The following is a 19195-nucleotide window of genomic DNA, read 5'->3' as shown; positions in this document are numbered from 1 at the left end:
CTTTAGTAGGGAGAAAATATTTAGTGGAAGCTCTTCCGTCTTCTTTTCTCTAGGTTTCTGTGCCGCATCATAGACAGCCTGCCCTACAAAGGCCGGTTCACATCAAATTATCAATATTTTCTCCCTACCCTGTTCGTAGATCGCCATGATGGTGCTCAGTCTCTTCTCCGGCAAAATTTCCAGTGCCGAAAACCAGGCACCAAATATGATGTCGCCTTCGTAATAACAAGGTTGGGAAACAGATGACGGAGAATGGGGGTTCCGTTCTGTTTCTCGTTGCTGAACGGATTAAGGAGCTTATCTGGTAAAGGGTCGCGTACCGTACCCGCTCGGAACATTTGCGAACTCATGGGATAAGGAGAAAAACAGCGAGATCCGACAAAAAGCGAAGACATGATGAGAAGTTATTTCTAGTTCAACGAGCTGCTGCGAGACCCGTCTAAGGTTCCCCTGTACACCGCGAGATGAAATTTACGTCGCGCCGACTCCGAGGAAATCGAAGAAGGGAAGCTTGGGAGGATTGCTCATCTCGTCCTGGCCTCTTAAATCATCGCAGGCGTAGGCACTGGGATCCGCCGCCGGCCAGCGCTGGGGATGGAGATGTGCGGTAAAGCTGCCGGCAAAACTCGCCGGACCCACGGCCATCATGAGCGGCGGAGCGCGATAAAGCCCGTTTCCATCCGTGCCTGCACCAACACGATTTAAAAGAAAAGGTCTCGCAGATCAGCTCTCGAGTGCGTATCTGTACGCTATCTATAGCTAACGGCAGAATTTATGTTTCATTATCCTACCGACAAAAACGTAACCGAAGCAGGGACGTCGATGAATGTATCTCTACGATATCTAATATAGGTAATGGAAAGATTCATGATTCATGTTCCTCCGACAAGAGCGCAACCGAAGATTTATAATATCTAAAGCACCGACGGACGTATCGTCCGACAAGAGCGCAACTGAAGAGTTCATGAATCAAAGCACAGAAATTAAACGTACCGACGAAAGATTCGAGCGGCGAAACTGGCTGGAGTCGGTGGCGAAGACCGTGGAAGAACATCCCCTGACCGGGCCTGTTTGACGAAGAGTTTAGGGAGAGATCATTTCCAGTAGAGGCCGCCGACTCGTCTCTGTTGCTGGTAGTGGTTGATTCGCCGCTGCATGCGTTATTGTCGGGCAAACACGCCTTTCTTCGCCTGTAAACGCTGGACTGCTCTCGGTGCTTCCTGGCCATGATAACATGCCAGTGGTTCTTCACCGCGTTATCCGTCCGGCCGGGGAAAAGCCTCGCGATAAGCGCCCATTTGTTCCCGTATAGACGGTGCGCGGCTAACAGTCTATCTTCTTCTTCCTCGCTGAACGCCCTACGGTTGATCCGCGGGTCCAGCTGGTTGAACCATCTCAGCCGGCAGCTCTTTCCTGCAAAGCATCACTGCCCGTTTAAAGATGAAATCTTTAGGCGAGAACTAAAGAATAATTAATATGTCTAACCTGATCTTCCTTCGAGCTTCTCGGCGATCAGATTCCAGTTCTGGGGGCCGTAACGGGCGACGAGTTCTCTAAGCTTAGCGTCCTCGGCAGGCCTCCAGTGGCCTCGGGCGCAGAGCTTGGTCTGCGATTCTTGCTCTTTAGTCCCAAGTGAACTCTCCCCTTCGTCTTCTTCTAATCCTTTCTGAAGAGATATCCGTCCGCCATTGATGACCTCAATGAAGCTCATGCTTCTTTTGGGATCTTGAAAGCCCCATCCTTGGCAACCAAGCGATGGCTGTTCAATGGCGAAGCTCGGCGGCGGTGAAGAGAAGAGACCCATCTGCTCGTTTAACTCGTCTGTGCCGCTGTAAAAGAATACTGAAGATGAGCGTGAAAACAACGAGGGGGCTTCTACACTGAAGAAAGGAGTTGCAGAAGCGACAGAGAGAAGAAGACAGATGTTAAAGAGCAGGCGTCCCACATGAGGGGGAAAGAGGAAGCGGTTAATCCCTCTTCGGCGGAGAGGCCAGTTACGAAGGGGAAACGCGTGGAACTGTCGGAGAAAGAGGTGGTGGAGATTTCAAACGGGGAAATCAGCGGCCGATGATGGGCGAGTGGGCGATTGGGGAACTGGTGGAAACTGTCCTCAGGGAGAGAAGAATAACCGCAGGCGTAGGAAGAAGACGACTGTTCACTGCCTTTCTCTCTCTACACTTCCGTTCCTCACTTTTTTTCTCTCTAAAGTTAACTTACTTTGAGAATGATCGCTGCGCCTCAAGTCGGAAGAGAGGGAGTCTTGGTTTCTGCAGCATGTACCAGCGCCGATATAGCCCCTCTCGTGCGCGCAGAGAGAGAGAGAGAGAGAGAGTTGAAGAGAGAGACTGAGAGAGAGAGAGAGAGTTGAAGAGAGAGACTGAGAGAGAGAGAGAGGAAGAGAGAGAAGATAGGAGGTAAAGACGGAAGTGGAAAATAGTGGGTGGGGGGTAGTCCTCTTATACCATCGCAGCTGCTGTCCCTCTGGGCATTGACAAAAACACAAGAACCGAGCTTGTCTGCTAGCTACGCCCCACAGTCCTCTCTCTTTCTCTCCCTAAAAATCGCAGCATAAACAAAAAACGAGTACAGTTCTCCACCCAATCTCTGTCCAGAACTTGGCCCAACCCATTACTGTTTCCCCTGCAACAGCTTCTTTCATCGTTGCTTTCCGCCTTCTGCGGCCCTCTCTTCCCTCCCTCCCTCTTTCTCTCTCTCTTATTGATTGTGCGGACCCCACCCGCCCCTCTTCACCAGCTTTGAATCCGCCGGGCTTAGGTTAGGATCCCAAAAGGACGCCCTCTCACTGTTCTTCAGGAAGTGCTGATTATACTCTGCTTGAGTTAAGGTCCGTCTCTCGACCCCGTCCTCTCTCCGTTCCATTAATTCACAGATGGGTGTCTCTCTAACGGCGAACGGCGGGTCAATGTTTTAATAATGCGCGACGTGCCATCAGATTCTATCGCCCTCGCTTCTGCTCCCACGTTTTCTGCTAAGTATTCCGCTGAAGGGTCCTCCTTTCGCTTGGACTTGTCCACAGTAAAAGGCTAATTGCCCCCGTAGCAGCCAGCAGCTACGAGAATCCGATGCTCTCTCTTTCTCTCTCGCTGTCTATCGATCTATCTATCTTTCTTTATTTCTTATGTTTTCGAAATAATGGCGGTGGCTTTCTTTGAAAGACGGGAAAGAAGAAGACCAGGCGCCGGTAACGGCTGCTGAAAGATAGAGCATTTCGGGGCTCCATCGAAGGAGAAAGAAGGCAGCTTGCATAGTTGCATGGGCGATGTTGACGGGACGTGACGACGAGATGGGACGTGCCCCACGAGTTCTCGGCCGCCCGTGTGCAAACCGGCGGGTCTACCGGCTCTACGCAGGAGGAAGAGGAGGGGTAAATTAATTAATCGCGATTGCAGAAGTATTTGTTTAATCCGTAGTCGGAGAGACGTAGACGACGAAATAATGTTCTCCGGCGACTGTTCGATACTTGACCTGCCATGGGGAAGTTTTTGGTAGTAAGACTGTTTGCTCGGAAGAGGAAGATTCGCAGGCGGCTCTCTTCTTCGTCGTGTGCTTCCTCCCCGTGGCGGTGGGGCTTTCTCGGCTGCGTAACGGTCGCTGTTCGCCTGAAAAGGACGGCGAAAGCCGCCCCCGCACGTGCATCCCCTCCGCGTAGAGCCATTCTTCCGACCACTACCCCCTATCTGGCCTGTGTAGTGTAGGACAAAATACCACGCACACGGTTTACAGGGAACTGCTTTCTTTCTCTCTTTCTCCCCCCTCTCTATCTCTCGCTCCATCTCTACTTTCTCTATCTTTCCGTCTTTCTCTCTCTCTCTCTCCCTATTTTCTCTACCTTTGCTTCTCTCTAAACTTTCTCTCTCTTTCTCTCTTATTTCTCAGTCTTTCCTTATCTCCATCTATTTTCTGTCTCTCTCTCTCTCTTCTCTCTCTATTTTCTCTACCTTTCCTTCTCTTTCCATTTTTCTCTATTTTTCCATCTCTATTCATTGCTTCTGTCTTTCCTTCTCTGTCTTTCTCTCTCTCTCCCCGTCTCTCGGCTGCGGTCTCTCTCATAGTTTCGTCCTATCTCTCTCGCTCAATCCCAGTCTCCTTCATTTTATCTCTTTCTCAAAATCGCTATATTCCTCTTTCTGATGTTACCTCTTTATCTTGCCCTATCTATCTTTTTTATATCTATCTATCCATGTATCTTTCTCTGTGTATATCTATCCATCCATTCATCTATCTATCTTTCTTTCTTTCTGTCTTTCTTGCTCTACATCTATCTATCTATGTAGCTAGCTTTCATTCTTTCATTATTTCTTCTTATCTATGTATCCATCCATCCATTTATCTGTCAATAATATTTTATCTATCCAACCCTTTGCTGAGAGCAGCAACGGAGAGAAAATTCGCTCCAGGGACCAGTGGGATTGTACAGACTTAACTTCGCTTTTGAATTTATGGAGTAACAGCGACGGGTCTCGAGTCTCATCCCCTTTGATGGTCTGCTAACGGACGCGAGCGTGACAGCTCGTCCATTGACCTTTTCTATCTAACTCTAACATCATCCGGAGAGACCCGCCATTAGGGCTTTCCTGTCCGGCAACGAAAACGACGTCCAAGGTCACGTTGTATTTGACATTAAACGCAAGCTTGACTAATAACTTTCACATCGTCTCCGCTTCCCGAAGTTTTTACTGCTCCTGCAACGTTTTCCGCTTCTCTGCCTCAAGTGCTTGCCTCCAATATCAACGAAGATGTCAATATTTAATTCACGTTATTTTTTACGCCATCCGCCGAGGCTCTGCTGCAATCGTTCGTCTCCATAAATTTAAAAACGAGGATATTTAGGTCCAACTAGAATCGACATATTAGGTTATCATATGATGAAAACCCTACCCTATCTTCTTTTTCCAGCGGAAAATAGATCTCTCGGGTGTTTTTCTATTTAACTTGCAACGATAACTAATGAAATAGAAAATTTGCCCTCGGTTTCTACGAAACTGCTTTGTGGCTGTTTCAGTTCAGTCTTTAACCTCCGTTTGAGACTGGGCTCGCTAAATAACTCGAATTAATACATAATGCAGGGTGATTTCTCGAAGAAGACGACGGGTCATAAACAGATGTTGAACAGTCGACATGGTGGCGGTGAAATAGTGGCCGTCGGCAGCCACTTATCCAGTATCCACAGCTGTCGGATTCCGCGCCGAGGACATTCTTTAATTAGGTGTTACAGCCCGTCTCTTTGAAATGGAGATTAGCTTAGAAACGACTGTGATGGATAACCCTTGAAAGCGAAGGAATTGACTGAACATCAACGTGTCGGAGGATGCTTCAACATGGGTCTATACACTGAACTGAATGGACGATGGAAGAGACGATGGCTGAGACTATACCTCATACGTCGGTCCATGGTGAAATCGACAGCCAGTGAAACATGGCGAGCCATTATCATTTGATTGAGACAAACATCAGACCATACCCCACGTTCGTCCCCAATCAGCCCAGGAGACGATGGGGATATTCCAACTCTCTCTTGGTCTCCCTACTTATGTAACTCTCTTCTTTAATATTCCTATCTCTCTCAATTGACATAGTTTTCTAACTATCCTTCGCTTTCCATCTACCCACAGGATCTATCAAATATTTTTGTCGATTATGAAATACGTACGTATGTACGTATGCAACTATATAGCATCTAACAGAGTAACAGCTATCGGCACATCACTTATCCGCCTTCTTCTTTTCCATAAGGTATAACCTATTTATCTCTCTTTTCCTTTTCCCATTTCTAAGTTACATCGCTACTATTCCCTTCCCATGTGCTCATGGGACTCTATTGATTTACATTTTCTATTTGTGTATCTTTCTGTCTACAAGTAGGCATGTATGTTATGCCTAAGAATCTGTCAGTCAACCATCTATGCATCTTGGTATCATCTGCGAGAGAGGATGGCTGTAAGACAAGAAAGTTAGCCCACGGGAATCGATTGTAGGGACACTATGAGGGCTTGGAAGATAAATCCGACCACTGAGGCGCAGACGTGTCCTCTCCCGTTCTCCCTGACCATCTCTCTATCCTTCTCAATCTCTTTCGACGACCCGGCATCAACCATTCCCGTCAATTTGTCATCTCCAACTCTGGTCCAATGACTTCCACCCATTTTTTCTGACGACGGGCATAGTTTACAAGAAAAAAAAAAATCAGCACAAAGGAATCTACATCCTCGCGTCTTCAAGCTTCATACCAGACCAAGAGTTAAGAGCTATTGGAAGGCGAAATATCCGGTCAAAAAAAGCAAAAAAAAAAGGAAACACCCGGTCAAATGGCGCACGACCCACAATTTCCCACGTCCCCTTTGCCAGACCCGCGCAGTCAAAATCGGATCTTGTTCGCCGCCCATGCCGTTGCCGGCGTCTGTCAGGGCGGTACAAGAAGAAGGCTTCGCAATTCGCATCTCTGCATCCTTCCAGGAGAAAACCCTAAACGAGAAAGAACAGTGCCGTACATCGTTAATGAAACTACGTAATGGAGAAACGAACTGCTAGATCTTCGTCCTTCCGAGTGTTAATTCTATGCCTTTCGATGGATGGGCCTCTGTTCTTTCGGATTTGGAGGCCCATTTGTGAAGATTTGCCCATTATCTATGAAAAGATCTTCAACGATAACGTGTGGCCATGGGAGGAGCTAGCTGGAGGCCCAGCCGGGACATTTTGGGCCCGGCCATTATCCATAAGTTATCTGATGATCTTCGTCTTCCGAGTGAACCCCCATGGCGGCGACAGCACCGGCTACAGCGGCGGCGCTCCCTCAGAGTCATGGAAATGGGTGGTCTCTACGGCCGATCTCTCTCCCTTCCGTTGCGGTTTCATATTTTTCTCCGAAGATTGCACCGATCTGTCTCGAATGTTCCTGTTCAGGGATGCAATTGGGTAGAAATCCCAAAGCCAGAATAGGGGGCCTGCGCGGGCTTACAAGTGTCTCTGTTGCGAATTCTTCCGATGCTGAAGCAGCGCCGAAGGATTCTGAGAGGTGGCTTCTGGAACCCGTGGGTGAGATTGCCTTCTTGTATAGCAGTTCTTCCTTGGCGAGGCCATCTGTTTGTGGGGATTGGTGGAAAGACATCTCTTTTCCTGGTTACCTCACCCATTTCTTCGGCCGCTGAAAATGTTTTGACATTTTGGAATATTCATCAGACCAGAACTTATGAATTTATGATTCTGATTCTTTTTTTGCTCTTCGGTTGGATTATTGCTTGAGTTATTCATGTTGAACGTTTCTTTCATGCCGAGGCTTCTCATTCTGGTGGTCTGTTTGGTTGGAATTGGTTGGAAGAAGATAATGCCTTCTGATATTTCCTACTTTAACATATGAATGTATGCTTCTGATCTCGCACTGGGGCCCCCTGAAAATGTTTTCCATATTTCACTTTCCCTCTGTTTGTTTCAATAATTTGATAAGAAATCATTCGAACTGACGATCTTAGACTCATTAGTTGCACATCAAGGGATAGTGATTTTTCGATTAAAACTAATTTTCTCCCGTGTCTCTCATGCTCATTGTCGTTCAGGCGATGGGGACACAAGACACATTGGATTTCGAGTACCAATGCCAAGCGCGTTCGAGATTGTTTCAGTAAGCGCGTCTCACTTCTCCCGACTAGTTGCCTCCTTTGATGGGATACTACCCAACATAGAAATACTCTATCTCAGGATGTGGTGACAGTCGGTCGCCTTCCTGAAAAGGTAGACACGGTTATCGCCGTCGCCACAGGTAATCTTACTCATCATGATCTCTTAACGTGCATATGTTTTCTACCCGTGTCTGAACGATTTCTACTTTGGTCAGTTTCTGGCATCCACGCGCGGCTGGAGAAGAGAGATGGGCTTCTTCTGGTCACCGACTTAGACAGCACAAATGGAACTTTCATCGACGAAATCAGGCTAAGGCCCGGGAGAGTCTATTCAGCACCACCTGGCAGCCGTATCACCTTCGGTACGCGTACTTAAGTCAAGACTTCTTCTTTTGTGGTAGCTTTATCGATAAAGTAACTTCTATTCTGGGGCAGGGGATACCCATTTGGCCATGTTCCTCGTCTCTAAGCTTCAAGAGGAAAAAGCTGAGGCCGAATCTTCAGTCGCAGAGGTCGAATCTGCGGTTTCAACTTTCAAGGATTGAAACCGGAGCTCCGCAGACTGCGGCATCAAGCTAAAGATGGTGCGCGTAATGTGCATCGATCTAGTTGCGTTGACCCTTTTCCCTTTTTTCCGTGCAATTTTTCTGCATGCCTGCCTGGAGATACTTGTCTGATCGGGTAACCTTCTGGGCGTGTCGTAGAGATAGAAAAGGAGCGGTAAAAAAGACCAATATCGTGGTGAGAGAGATATATAAATATAAAGAAAGATAGGGAGATATAAAGAAAGAAAGAAAGTTAGTTAGAGATAGATACATAAGTGTATATATATGGAGAGAGAAAGTGAAAATTAGAGATATTTATATGTATGTATTTGTAAAGAGAGATAGATAGATAGATAGAGAGAGATAGATAGATAGATGGAGAGAGGGGGAGATAGATAGATAGATAGATATATATATATATATATATATATATATATATATATATATATATATAGAGAGAGAGAGAGAGAGAGAGAGAGAGAGATATGTACGTGGGCGATTTTGTAAGTCTTTTACGCTTTGGCTTCCCAAACTGCATGAGCAAAAGGATTGAGTCCCCATATAGATCGTGTTTGGTTAGCTGTCAAAGCACATCCTCTTACTGTTTGGAGACGAAACTTTTGATGTGCGTTTGAGAAGGTTACTTCACATTGAGCAAGTGCCAAGGCCAATGCTTAGCGAGACAATCAGATGCAGGACTGCCAACCTCGCAATGTGAGAAAAGGCCAAACAGAGAGAAGAGATAATGTTCCTTTTCATGAGGCCAGAATATAAAAATAAAAAAATTAAAATTCTGAAGCAATAGAGTCGACCACACCCATGGACCCATACGCGCAACTTTCTCCACTCCCATTGTAATCCAATTTGGGAATTTCGCTCCAATTATCGGTTCAATAATTTTCTAATACGTATTCATTTGATAATTGATGTGTCTGATTCTAGTCTAGTCCCAATTTGAAATTTGGCTCCAAATGTAATGTCAAAATCAACTATGTTAAAATCAATGTGACCAATGCTGAATGTTACCTATCTTTTGGGCATATGATCTGTTCTATTTTAAGCCCACATGAGTATAAAAGCTATTGAACAAGTTTATTACTAATGGGTACACACTGATGGTTGAATTCATTTTTCATTAACTGTTGTGAAATTTAGGTATACATTCATATTTATAATTCTCAATCGCTGTAAGAAATAACGGCTCTTTCTTGATGGCAAGTTGACGTCGATCCGCATGGACATTGGCTAAATCTTGATCATTTCATGCAATTTTTAAGATTGGATGACATGAATACATGTTTGTAAGGTAATCAAATTGATATGCGAAACTTAAATGCTCGGTTGGAGGTCATCTAATGGATCGCAAGATCAGGAGGTCGAAATAACAGAGAGCAGATTTTTTGCATGACTACTAGTCTAATTGGTTTCTAAGATAAATGATGGTTCACAATAAAACATAAACATAAACTATTCTCAATCAATGTTGAGCCATTGATTCTCTTAGTAAATTCACCTCTGATTATTTGTCAATTTGCAAGCCTTGGACTCAATGGATTCATTTCAATATTTGATTTCTAACGTAGGTTTATTATATGATATATCGCTGGGCCGAGAGGAAATAGGGATATGAAACTTTACAAAGTAGGCATTAGCAATCTGATTTTGAGCAGACACTAGGAGTCACCATGTATGAGTATATTTTTCGGCAACTAACCTCACAATCTTATACGTGGGTTGACTCATTGCAGATTGAGTTTGCTCGGCTTAGTCTACATCACCAAGATGGCGTACATTAATTTGATTCCCTGGCTTATTAATGATATCGAGATGATGCTTGGATATCGGGTTGATGCCGGACCTCGTCCGGTCGGGTATGGATCTACGGAGATGTGACTACGTGATGCGAAGACTCCTAGGCGGATGTACGTGTAGGCCCGACTCGTGGGGTTCGCCAAGCTTCGGGCTACGGGGCAGGCGACCGACGACAGTGACAGGGACCTCCTGACCCTCATCGGAGCGACAACGGTGTCTTCGGCGCCGAATGGACCGAGTCCATGGGTGCTCTCACACAAAAGATGGGCTCGGCCCGTACCTAGGGAAGCTAGTCGGTAGATTCTCTCGTGTTTGTTTATCTGCTCACCTACTCTAACCCAATGGCGGTCGAGTACAATCGAAAGATATATGACAAAAGATAAATTAACGAGCGGGGTGAGGGGAGCGATGTACCTCTATGGCCCGGGAACCGGTGGGTGGGATCGGTGGAGCTGTGCCAGAGATGGGCACAACATCGCTCAACTCTTGGTGTGATGCGGCTCAGGAGTCGTGCCGTAGGAGGGGGGGAGGCGAGGCAAAGGTGCTTCGGCGACAGAGACAGGCGACTAAGGCAGCTTGGTAGGGGCGTAGGGGTGGTGCGAACGGCGGTGACGCGGGCGGCGACAATGGCATCGTGAGTGATGACACAGGCGGCGGCACGGCGGTGTCATCGGCGTCAGCACGGGGGGTGGCACGGTGGAAATGGCATGGGCAGCGGCGCAACGGCGGCGGCTGCACCGCTGGCAGTGGTGCAACGTCGCGGGAATTTGCGTGGCGATGAGGGAAGCGGCGAGCAACGGCATGGCGGCGGCTCCTCAAGCGGTGGTGTGGGTGGGGGCGCGACGGCGGCGCCTGGCGGTGACAGCTGCACCATTGCGGCAGCACGGCCACGCGGGTTCGCGCGGTGACAGCGCGACGGTGATTCAGCGCTGTGCAGAAAGCAACGCGATTGACGGCGGCGCGATGGCGGCATCCAGTGGAAGGCAGCGGCGATGCGACAATGGCGTACGATGGAAGGCAATGGTGGCACTCTCTCCTCCTTCCTTTTTTCTTCTCCTCCTCCCCTTTCTTCCGCCTCTTCTTTCTCTCACCATCATGAACGATCCCTTTTCCAAAAATTCAACTAGACTTAAAAAACTAGGGCACTCCCTCCATCACTTATATACGGATGGTGATGAGCCCAAACAAAAGGTCCATGAGAGGGGGCCCATCAGCATAGGGCCCCCTCTTGAAACAACAAAAATAAAACACATATAAAACAATGGTTCAACGAGGAAAAGGAAAGGCAGTGCGTGGGGATATGGCCCAAAAATTGAAATCACTTAAGTACCTTCGCCTTCCTCTTGACGCTTCGCTCTGGCGGAGCTCAAGCTGGCAGCTGTCGCCAGCGATGACATGGACTTTGACGTCGTCCTTGATGGAGTGGGATCTCCTGCTCCATCAATTAGCCTGCACCCTTATAACCTACTAGCCTTCTCCTGTGATCTTTATGAAATATGTGTGGCTTAAAAGCCAATCGTACATTCGACATCTCAATACATATTTATCGACGCAATATAAATTCATTATAATGCACATGTGATGCATATAAGTGAAGTCGATGAATACATGTAATGACTAAAAGGATTGTAATGAGACCATAATAAAAAGATCACTAACCTTTAAACATGTGTTCTAAACATTCCTATTCAAAAGACTCGAGAAGGACATCAAAGTGTCTGGATAGAACAACGCTATCTAGTCCCACTCATATTATGCGTATGGCCGATACCATATTCATTAGTGTGGAGACATCAAGGGTAAATAGAAGGTTCTCCTTGGGCAAAGAGTTCACTAAATCGGTCCTTATGCATATTTGAATTTTATGATACTTATGATCAATTAGGTTGATTCGTGTCATATTTGTGTTAGTGGTCCATGAAAATTGAGGCACCGAAGATGCTTTGTGAATTGGTGTTTGTGTTTCTGACTATGACCCATGAGTCTCTAATTAAGGGATTCCAATTCTTCCCTGCTCGGATGCTTGAACTAGCCTGTGAAGGTGATTATGTGGTGTAGACGGGATCAGATGCCCTCATTATTAGTGGAGATTGACTTATGGAAGATGATCTAGTTAAAGACCAGTCTCTATGGGGATGACCTCACTCCTAGTGTACATATTAATGTGAGTTTTCTATAATTACAAAATTATTTGATTCAGGAAAACTAAATTTACAATGACACTGATATTAACAATTTGTTTTGCCTGCATCGAGGGGAACCTTTATTTGATATCCAAGCGAGTTAGTTTGAGTTCCCCCCTCTTTCTTCTCTTCCTCTTCCTTGAGTTTTGCTTCCAATGAGGACTGGTTGAAGAGGATATGGGATTTCCAAAGAGCTGAAGATATATAGAAGAGGTGATCCAGAGATCTGAATATCGTGTGGATATGTCTAGAGGCTAGATATCTGAACCTCTTCAAGATGCTGACATGAGGAACCAAGAAATGCCTTCTCCAATCTATGCAAACGTGATGTTTTGGTTTTTCCATCAGAATTGTTTTCAATTAAATGTTTGATTCTATTATGTTGTGGAATCGAGTTCAAATTCTGTCGATCGAAGCCCCAAAATTTCCCAACACTTTAACCTAGAAAGCTCACCTGAAAATAAACCTAGTAATTCTTTAAAACATATAATCCACCTTTAAAATAATTCTTCAAGAAATAAATACCATTTTTAAATTTCATGCACAACATTTAATATGTACTGATCATAAACTAATAAAATTATGACACAATTTAATGTAAAAATAATCTTAAAAAGTATAAGATGAAATGCAAGAATTGATAAGAAATGTAATATACATGCAAAATATTAATTTCAGTGATCATATTCCCTTTACTGATTTGTTGAAAGTCCTTTATCAAGATATGAATATAATAAGCCCTAGGAGTTATTTAATTATCCCATGAGTTGAATATATAGAGGTTATACGAGTATATAACCTCGAAGTAACTTCATGGTCTGTGTTAAAAGTATCCACTTTACTTCAAGGCCCAGGAGAATTCCCTCAGTATATATGTTAGTCTTGTTTGTGACCATTAACAGGGATATCGACGCTTGAGGTACTATATTGGTAACTTTACCAAGAATAATTCACCTCAAATCAAGTCTAAAACAAAATATACCATCCACTACTTAGGATGGTGCAATGTAGATGGGTTTAAGTATATCACTTTAAAATAGATGGGTCGAAGTTTCGCATGCACGAATCTATTCGATAGGGTAATATAAGATTTATATTTGTTTCCTTTGATTTTATGGATTTATTAAAACTGGGCATTTACAAGTAATATTATTTATATGATAAATGATAATTATTCAGCCCATGTGTTGCATTTTAAGACATGTATATTATTCCTTGGGAAGGTTTTGTAATTGAAGGAGCTCACTTTGTAAGTAACAATATTTTCTGAAGGAATGACACATGCACTAAAACTTGTGATAATGTGCAAGGAATTGTGGACCAAATTATGTGAAGATGAGAAAAAGTAGGTTTGAGAAGTAGACCAGTGTCTAATAGATGATAATGATTTTTTGTTCTTAGAACCCCTATAAGTTATTAACTCACATTAAGGGAACACAAGCCATATACTCTATTGACCTTGGTATTGCTAATGAATAGAAGCATGATTGTTTCTGCAGACGTAATCTTCTTCTTGAATGCAACTGATCTTTTATAAAATAAGTTTATAAAGAGTTTACTCACCCCATACTTTTACAGAGCATTGAGTATAATGTATCAGTCTGAAGGATTAGATGGCCTATTCACTTACACGAGATGAAGGAGGTGATATCTCTGTATTTATACATTATTTGTTATCGTCTCTTTTTTAGTGGCAGACATCATCATGCACTTGGGATAAAAGCTCACCCACATTGGCCATGATTTTGGCATGGGGTGGTGAAAGCTTCAAATGTAGGACATAAATTTGAATTTGAACTGCCTATCACCCAAATATGCTCCCACCGCAATATTAAAGATGAGCACAGGGCCCCCATGGGAGAGCCACAATTGATGAGTTTATTTTACTAAATTTAATGACGAAAAAATATGAAAAATATGGGATTTAAAAGGGCAACCTCAAATTACACATCTTTCATGTCGGTCATTTTTTTTTTACCTGCATGAAAATTTTGGACATAGAACCATTAAAAATATTACGAAACCTTCTCCCTATGGTCAAGACTTTGTTTTAACCCAGACACTATGCGGTCGGGGAGGTGACTCTTTACTATGATGGGCTAAGGAAGAGTTGAATGATTTGAATAAAACCAACCAAACTTTCCAACCACCCACCGAACATGGTTGAGACCCTCTCTATTGGTGATTACGATGCTATGGTCTCTAGTTATATCCATACTAATACACCTAACATTAAAAAAATACTGAAGGGAAAATCATCATTCTCTTATCGTGGAGCACCACACAAAAGAAATAAAAATGAGATAGAATCTAGGTTTTGTAACAAAAAGTTTTGGGTTTTAGTCAGATGCATGGATATTCATTAGTGATGACATGATTATCACTGATGGATTTAGGAATCCATAAGTTCATAGAAAATTTTATTTGGTGATACTTCCAAAGTGAAGCATGGATTCATACTTGTATGTAATGAGTTTATGCTATTTATCTTGTAAGTTTCACGTTCTTGATTTTATGCAGTCATTGATTTCTTAGTCTTTTCAAAAGTTTATTATCCAAAAGTGTTGCGCTGTCGTTTTGAATTCCACTTTATTCCAAGAGACATAAGTTTTTTTACGCCACTTTGATGTTTAAAAATGTAACCTTATTTAGTTTACCCCTTAGGGCCTACTTACTATCTTGGTGATATAGTGCAGGCTTCCTATAAGATTTTGTCCCCAATTAAGCATAGGGATCATATTCTTCATGTTTTGTAACCTTATTTTGAATCCTTCTCTAGATTCTTAAATTTTAATATTTTTTTCTAAAATGCTCTTGCTATCATGATTACTGATGAGTTTTTCTTTCTCTTCTAATGGATAATCTAGAGATATATGTTGATATATATAAAACTCTAAAATTTTGATGGTGGAGTCTATTAAGGGAAAAATATTAATGGTGGAGTCTAAAATTTATAAATTTTACATTCACCATGTATGGAAGTTGGACAAAAAAAATTCAATCCTCCTGCCTAATCAACCCTTATAAAGTAAGGATTTTACTGATTTTCTGCTGGATAGGTAAATAAGCTAGCTAATGGGATTTAGTGAAGTGATAACAGTTTCACATAATGTTTTAAAAAGTGAGATAATATTTACATAACTGAGTATGACATATTTCAGGTTTAGTTTATTCTCCAGGAAATGTATATGTATTTCTTTGACAAGAGTCTCGGAGGTAAAGCCCATACTTAGTAGTTCCTTTGAGAAGTTCTTAAATCATTATCTTATCCTTTACAAACCACATAAAGAAATTCAAAAGCTATATATTAGTTGAGTTTTAACTTTTGAATGCACATCAAGATTTTTGTCATGCTTGAAAACATGCATTATGGTCTGATGTGCCATCCCACTAACTGAATACCAGGTTCATAGAACACATGGTTCTGAGATAGTTCCAACAACATTGGTGGTGTTCCCCATATCTTGCAGTCTGCGGTGAGTAGTGATGCACAAGACGTGCTTTGGAGTGCATTTTTATGAGGTGTTATTGTTGTACTTGATCCCCAACAAAGATAAATTTGAGAGTGTCACTCATCACATTATTAGGTTTTTGTCCTTTCTTGAATGCTAAAAAACCTTTCCATGAAGTGGAAGCCATGAATTTATATAAAAATATTCCGTAAATGTTAGATAACCACATTTCCTGATAGAATGACTCTTTCATGGAAACCTTTATTATCTCTGTTCACCATATATTTGTAATTCCTTTATTATAATTTGAGAACGACTTATCCAACATCTCCACTAACTTGGCAATGGACTTAATGTCTTCTTCCTTGAGTCAAACTCCTCCTATATTGAAGGCGGACAATCCCATATTGACCACTCAATCAACTTAGTGAACATCTTGCAACGTCCGAGCTAAGACATGTATGAATCATGTGCTTAAAAAACTCATACATCTTAGTAAAAATATAGCTGTCCGAGAAAACTATGTCCTTGCCATCTCAAGTAAAAATGACCACTTATATGACCATGACATTAATAAACCTGATTGACCTTAAGTTGTAATACCATTCAGAGATGTATATGGATCAACTAAACAAACTTTTTCTCTAAAGAGCACCCACCTTCTATCTTTAGTTTCTCTACAATAATTGACAAAATATTATCCATACTTACCATATATGTGGGTTTAGATTATGTTATTCTTCTCGTATGGTTTGGCGTCAAATGGCTCTACTTTGATGCGTGGATTCAGACACATTTTAGGCTACCTTGATGCATTATATCGATATTATTTATATTTTTATGGGAAACTAATTTTATGTATTAATTGGACCATTTTAAAAAATTATACATTTATTATGAATTTTACATGATTTATAGTCCCAATAAATAAATATTATGACTTTAAGAGGTGGAAAAGGTTATGGAATTAATTCTTCTCTTGAGTGTCTTCTTTATTTTGAAATGTTTAATTTAAAGTAAATAATAAAAATAAAGAGCAATACAAATGAGTTATGGTTGTGGTGCCTAGTGGCAGAGCTAGCTAGGCGTAGTAGCGTTAAAACCAGTTGTAGGAGACAAAGAGTAGAACAGTCAAGCCAACAACCAGAACGCATATTTGCACAAGCCTGCTAGCAGCCTGCGAGCTCTAAAACACAAGCAGTTAAAGTAAAACCAACACAGGAACATAACACCTAAAAAAACCTAGGTAAATTGACCCCACAGTAGACTGAGTAAAAGATGGTGCACAACTTGTGCACGTGGGGGAAGAGGGTATTGAAATTCAATTTAAATATGTGTTCATTATTAATAAAATCATTTTATTTTTTATTTTTATGACATGGGATTAACACATTTATGTTTTAAGTTTTAGTGCGGATTGGGCTGGTAAAAATTAGATAGAATAAAATGACAAGACTTCGAGCCTACCCAGTCCAAAGTCTGCACTACATTACATCGACTTACTATTTGGGAAATAATATCCTCCAATCAATCTTATTTAAGAAGATAACATCGTGAGATTTAAACTATATCGGTGATGCTTATTTTTTTGCTTGTAGGTTCCCATTGGTCATAAACTCTGACGAGGTTGACTGGACCATGCTAGAGGTTAATCGAAATTCCATTTGCTGATGGGGATGTCTGCTAATGAGGATGGTTTTTTATGAGGTGGGATGTACCAAAAGTAAAATGTTCTATGGCTAGAAATTAATTCAAATAATTAGAGATCCTATGAAGGCAAACATATGGCTTGATGTAGATGCGACACTCTAGCCTTGGCTTCCATTCTCTGCCATCCATGCATCAGATTCCAACATGTGAGAAGGGCTAGGCCATCCAAGGGTCCTTCTCATTCCCCAAAAGGAGGTGATTTAGGTTCTGTTGCCTTAATTTAGATGGAATCATAGTGAATCATACAATGTAATAATGTGACAGAATCAAAACATCATTAAACACTATTTATGAAATCATGTGAGCACAAGTCAATCATGTCATTTCTTGGATCATCAATTGAGACATTTTAAGCTTCTTGAGTGAGCAGCTTCTAAAAAATCCCTGGCACCTTGATATGCCCTATTCACATTCCACCATCGTCGTTATGTCGTTGATTGCATCGTGAATGAAGAGGAGACAAATGAAGAAGGGAGAAAAAGGAGGACCCTTAGGACGTCTAGCCTGGGTGACTTTGATTTAGGTGTCCAAAAGACCATTTGCGTGTGAGGATTATCTAGGCCCACATACTAGTTTAGTTTATAGCTCCAATGGGCCAATAACCTTTATTGGTTTTCCAAATTAATTATACATATATGATCATATAGGTTAATTAAGGAGGAGCAGTTTAACCTAATCAATAATTTGAGTCTCTATCTTGTGAGCTACCAAGCCACTGACGTAACATGAATGCCGTTAAAAGACGGAACGTGTTAGGCCCAAATCACGATGCCATGCGATGTAAATGACATGTATGTTTTAAAGAATCAATGAGAAGTAAGGCAGAAGTCAGATGATACGAGATGTAGTAAATTGATGACACGTGATGGGTTTTGACACGGTCGAGCTCCCAATGATCCACGAGATCGAATCGAAGGGACAACGTAGTGGGGGACGTTCTTCATCCCAGAATGTCCACACTATCAAGAGAGTGACCGGATCTAATACCGACCAAGACAATTCTCTATCGTGAACTTTGGCTAAACCTATAATCAAACTTTAAACTCTTTCGTGGCAATGAACAATTTAGAGATCGGCACTGAAAGAAATAAATAACACGGTAAAGAAGAAGAAGAAACATATGACCTATGGGTTCGACGGGGTGCGCAGAATAGGCCAAAAAATTGATCAACAATAGGAGGGGTTAGGAACCACAACAACCGTTCATCAACGCGAGTAGGAGATGGTTAGAAGTCTATAACCAGCACACACAACCGGGTGGCAGCTCAGTTGCGGTTTCAATAATCAATGATCGTTGGACTGGGCATTCACGTGGATTGACTGAAGCAGGTAGCAGGGTCCGTTATGGGACGATGCCGTCAAACACCTATGGAAAGATGGAAGGAGAGCTGGCTGACTTCCACGAGTTGTAGTAAATTGGCTAAGCACTGGACAATGTTGCCGGTGATTGTTAAATACATGACCCACATGCTGATACAACGATTGTAGCTAAGTCTTGATCATCAAGGGAGACTCGGCGGTCAGATCAAAAAAGGTGAACTGACAACCATAGCAGGGTCTATGACCTAAGCAAGAGGGAGAGACCAAGTGGCATCTGCGAACGGAGATCACAAAGAAAATGTCGCCTTGAAAAGTTCCGGAACCTCCAACGACAACCATTTAGTAGCAGCATATTGTCGTCATCAGTGGTTGAAATTTGAATAGGCATTTGTTATTTCTGCAGACGATCAATCGATGGAGGATGAGATGAAGCGTAGCTCCTCCCCCATAAATTGGAAAGCTCGGCCCCTTGGTCGGGTTGCCTTTCTTTATTTTTCTCTTCTTCGACTGGTTGATCAATTTTCTAGACAATGTCGACG

General features: G+C 42.6%; 2 protein-coding genes across 3 annotated transcripts; one reads left to right on the top strand and one right to left on the bottom strand.

Moving 5' to 3' along the window:
• Positions 1-354: 354 nt before the first annotated feature.
• LOC144708203 (transcription factor MYB117-like) lies at positions 355-2592 on the bottom strand. Of its 2 annotated transcripts, none has more exons than XM_078581418.1 (4): positions 2218-2592; positions 1486-1829; positions 994-1413; positions 355-686 (listed from the first exon to the last, which is right to left on the bottom strand). In XM_078581418.1, exons 1-4 carry the CDS (start codon positions 2274-2276, stop codon positions 472-474), a joined length of 1038 nt encoding a protein of 345 aa, XP_078437544.1. In that variant the 5' UTR covers positions 2277-2592; the 3' UTR covers positions 355-471. The 2 variants fall into 2 exon arrangements, with proteins under 2 accessions (XP_078437544.1, XP_078437551.1); XM_078581425.1 differs by lacking the exon at positions 2218-2592 and adding an exon at positions 1946-2203.
• Positions 2593-6731: 4139 nt separating this feature from the next.
• Positions 6732-8298, top strand: LOC144708196 (SMAD/FHA domain-containing protein). The gene is made up of 5 exons (XM_078581405.1): positions 6732-7053; positions 7572-7636; positions 7714-7774; positions 7850-7996; positions 8070-8298. The coding sequence occupies exons 1-5, from the start codon at positions 6774-6776 to the stop codon at positions 8177-8179; spliced, it is 663 nt and encodes a 220-aa protein (XP_078437531.1). The 5' UTR covers positions 6732-6773; the 3' UTR covers positions 8180-8298.
• The last annotated feature ends 10897 nt before the right edge of the window (positions 8299-19195 follow it).

The sequence above is a fragment of the Wolffia australiana genome, chromosome 1 (assembly GCF_029677425.1).
Source record: "Wolffia australiana isolate 7733 chromosome 1, ASM2967742v1".
NCBI classification, from domain to species: Eukaryota; Viridiplantae; Streptophyta; class Magnoliopsida; order Alismatales; family Araceae; genus Wolffia; species Wolffia australiana.
The sequence above is the reverse complement of the archived record's forward strand: the minus strand, read 5'-3'. Positions and strand labels throughout refer to the sequence as shown.

Bases quoted from the DNA above. Each gene is read 5' to 3' on its own strand.
- LOC144708196 (XM_078581405.1), top strand. From the start codon at position 6,774: ATGGCGGCGACAGCACCGGCTACAGCGGCGGCGCTCCCTCAGAGTCAT. The intron at 7,054-7,571 runs GTGAGATTGCCT...ATTGTCGTTCAG, and splicing joins GTGGCTTCTGGAACCCGTGG to GCGATGGGGACACAAGACAC. The intron at 7,775-7,849 runs GTAATCTTACTC...TACTTTGGTCAG, and splicing joins GGTTATCGCCGTCGCCACAG to TTTCTGGCATCCACGCGCGG.
- LOC144708203 (XM_078581418.1), bottom strand. From the start codon at position 2,276: ATGCTGCAGAAACCAAGACTCCCTCTCTTCCGACTTGAGGCGCAGCGA. The intron at 1,830-2,217 runs GTAAGTTAACTT...ATTCTTTTACAG, and splicing joins GCGCAGCGATCATTCTCAAA to CGGCACAGACGAGTTAAACG. The intron at 1,414-1,485 runs GTTAGACATATT...GATGCTTTGCAG, and splicing joins GAAGCTCGAAGGAAGATCAG to GAAAGAGCTGCCGGCTGAGA.